At 34.9% G+C, this 3,522-nt stretch overlaps 1 protein-coding gene across 1 annotated transcript; it reads right to left on the bottom strand.

Moving 5' to 3' along the window:
* Nucleotides 1-204: 204 nt before the first annotated feature.
* Nucleotides 205-3,269, bottom strand: LOC107412682 (zinc finger protein WIP2). Its single transcript, XM_016020499.4, has 2 exons — nucleotides 2,244-3,269; nucleotides 205-823 (listed from the first exon to the last, which is right to left on the bottom strand). Exons 1-2 carry the CDS (start codon nucleotides 2,874-2,876, stop codon nucleotides 383-385), a joined length of 1,074 nt encoding a protein of 357 aa, XP_015875985.2. The 5' UTR covers nucleotides 2,877-3,269; the 3' UTR covers nucleotides 205-382.
* Between the last annotated feature and the right edge of the window lie 253 nt (nucleotides 3,270-3,522).

Below are 3,522 nucleotides of genomic sequence, written 5' to 3'. Positions count from 1 at the left end.
GCATTTCTATATGAAAATTATCAGCTGCATTTAATACCCTTTATCTATGTGTCTTTAGCTCAATAAGTTGCAATTATATTCTGAAAATATTACACCATATACAGCCATATTTTAAACCTTCAATTCTTGCAGTTTGAAACATAACTATATATATATATATTAGCGCATGTACTTGATTTTGTGTTGTTGCCAAGAGAGATAGATATAGAATAAAAAATTACATGAACTTGGTTAATTAAAGATTGATATCAATCGGTTAAGTCTCTTCCCCTACTAATTAAGTACCTTCAAAAAAAAAAAAAAAAAAAAAAAAACAACAACAACAACAAAGCATTGCTGAATCACAAAATGGCTAGCTCTCTAATGCAAAACATGTTATTAGCTAGCGGTTGGTGTCATTATTATCTTGCTCAATTTCTGAAGCAGCCTCATCTTCTTCTTCAAAACAGTCAATACCATAAGCAGAATGACCATGTCCAAATGCCTTAATATGATCCTTGAGAGATCTTTTGTGCTTAAAATCCGAGCCACAAGTGCAATACCAAAGCTTCCCACAGTTCTTCTCATGTGTTCTCCAATCACCTCTTACCGCAAAGGCTTTGCCACATTTTCTACACATGAAAGGTTTGATACCATGCTTTCTCTTATAATGTGTTTGGAGAGTTCTGAAATCTTTGAGAGGTTTAGATCTTGGATGGTCAATGTTGTTCCTGCAACCCGGTGCACAGCAATAGCAAGGAAGCCTAAGCATCGCTGTTGGTTGTGTTCCTCTTAGCGATTCCGGCCCTTTTCTGTACTGCGATCCATGCCCCCACATGTGCATCTGCATAATAAACATCGATTAAATTAACCAACATTTCATTTTGTTGTAACACTTGGGAATTTAGATTAATCTTAGATTAACTATAAAACCAAAACTTGTCCTTTTAAGGAGAGCAACAAGTCCCTACAAGTGAAGTTTTAGAATACGTACCAAAAGATATAAGCATAGCTAAGAATTTATATATGATAAATTAAAAGTTGGCATTCACTGTATGAGAGTTGGGACCAGGGCAGCCTGGCTACTAGAATCAGATCATGTCTGGACTCTGGACAATGCTCCCAATTAAGACTACGATTTCATAGAGTTATCATACTTTTATATATATATATATATATATATATATTTTCTAAAATAATTATAGGGTCAAAGAAAGGGTTTGTGTTTCATGTATATATGATTTTCATGCAACTTTTTATATCTTTCTTTCCAATTTGGCATATATTATGTTTCTTGAATCTGTGGAGTCTAGGACTAGAAGAAGGAGATCTTGTTGGCGTTGAAACATGAAAGGTTAAATTGGGTATGTTAGGGAAACCTATAACTTATATTCCTAAAAAAAGAAAATAATGAAATTAGTAACATGTGTGTGGTGTTTTAAGGTACGAGAGGTGGGTTTTGGTGGTCAGATTGAGTGTTCAGATTAAGAAACTTTTTTTTGGTTTCATCATGGGGCTCTGATGATGAAGATATCATCTGAAACCTCCTGGAACAAGTGAGATATCTTGGGTTTTCCACTTTTTACACACCTGCCAATGTATGGTGTATGTAATATACACACACAAACTTCAAGAAGCAAAAAAAAGCATAATGCCTCTGCATAGTTCAATCACTCACATAAAGAGCTAGGGGTACTCAAAACTTATATTCTTAGTTGGACCAGGTTGATTTTATTCTTTGTTTTTATATCCCCAAAACCCACAAATCATGCAAAAAAGATTAGAAAAGAAAAAGAAAAAAGAGTGGTGTGGATGAAAATTTTTGCAGAGAAAAAGAAGAAAGAAAAGGAAGGAAAAAAAAAATAATAATCTAAAAACATAAATGAAAAAGGGAAGTATACAACTAAAGTACACTGTAGCAAGAAAGAAAGGTAAAAAAACCCTAAGGACCCAATATATGCTTTCTTCTCTTCTTCATCAGTCTCTCAGCATAGGAATATAAAAAGTTAAAGATTGATATCAAGCCAGAAAAGAAGTGTACGAGCACATAAAGAAGGTATATGGTTTTTCTCTTTTTCAGGAAATATAAAAAGGAAAAAACAAGAAAGTGATCGAAGTAAGCTAGTGAATAAGGAAAAGGAAAGCTTTTTCTAATTTTTTTTTTTTCCCCTCTGTATCTCTATATAATATATGACCATGGTTAAAATTAATACATGAGAAGAAAACTAATATATGTGTGTGTGTATATATATATATATATATACCTGCATGTTATTGTATCTGTTGAAGGTCTTGAAGCAAAGTGGGCATGAAAACTGTGTAGGACCAATTAAAATCTGAGCAGGTGTAGGGATCCAATACTGACCCTTGTTGAGTGTACTTGAATGACAACCAGAAGTAACAGATACATCTTCTTTGTCTGATGAGATCTCTGTGGAAGAGAGCCTAGATACTAAATCCGCTGAGCTAGGGCTTGGTAGCCCTAAATGCAAAGCTACAGTAACAGTTTCATCGACAGATGAGCTGGAGTGCAAGCTTTCTTCTTTTTCCTTGTAGTTGATCATCATCTTAATCTTGTCTCCTTCATAAGTGGCACTCAAGTAATTAGTGTGGTCTTGTTGGTTTTTATTATGATCATGTCTTGTAGGGCTTAGACTGAGGAGAGGAAGAGCTTCTTTGAGAGGAGGAGAGGGAGGAGAAGTACTTGAGGATCCGAAGTGATTGAAAGAGGTATTAGTATTGTTGTCTATGGCTATGCTATTGTAGCAGATCATGTTGTAGTCATAATTAGGAGATTGGAAATATGGGTTATTGGAAGAAGATGTGAAGGAAGAGAAGGAGGGGAGAGAATTGAGGTTCAAGAAACCATTGAAGTAATTAGAGTAGGGATCATTCATGGTGAGAGGTTGGAGAGCAGAGAAAAATGGGTAGATGGGGATTTGGTTTATTATAATTTATACCCACAACAGTGTGTGTGTGTGTGTGTGTGTGTGTGTGTGAGAGAGAGAGAGAGAGAGAGAGAGAGAGAGAGAGAGTAAAAGGTGATCATGACCAAAAGTTAATAAGGAGAGGATTGAACAAAATCACCAAATTCAAAGAAAGTGTAAGTATGAAGGGGGGAAAAAAAAAGAAAAAAAGAAAAAGAAAATGTACAAAATCAAGGTGGATAAAGCAGCCAATTGAGTAATAAAGGGAAGACAAGAAATCACTTGTGAGGTGTGACTAAACATGGAGGAAAAAAATATACACATACATGCTAAAGCAGAGAGAGAGAGAGAAAGGGAGAGAGAGAGAGAGAGAGAGCGGGAATCATGAGATATTAACCTTGGGACTTGAAATTAAGAAGAAGCTAGCTAGTTGTTGAACCATCACCATGATACCATGTGTTTTAAAAGAGTAATATATAAATATATAATAGTAAAGTTAGAGAGAAGAATTTTACCGCTTGAAAGTGAAGAATAGTATGAATAGGAGAGTAAAAGAAAGAAAAGGGCAGAAAAAGAAGGCTAACGACAAAGTCAGTAATTAAGAATGGAGGTTGTC

Source organism: Ziziphus jujuba, chromosome 10, assembly GCF_031755915.1.
Source record: "Ziziphus jujuba cultivar Dongzao chromosome 10, ASM3175591v1".
NCBI lineage: Eukaryota > Viridiplantae > Streptophyta > Magnoliopsida > Rosales > Rhamnaceae > Ziziphus > Ziziphus jujuba.
This window is presented reverse-complemented; position numbering and strand designations above follow the sequence as displayed.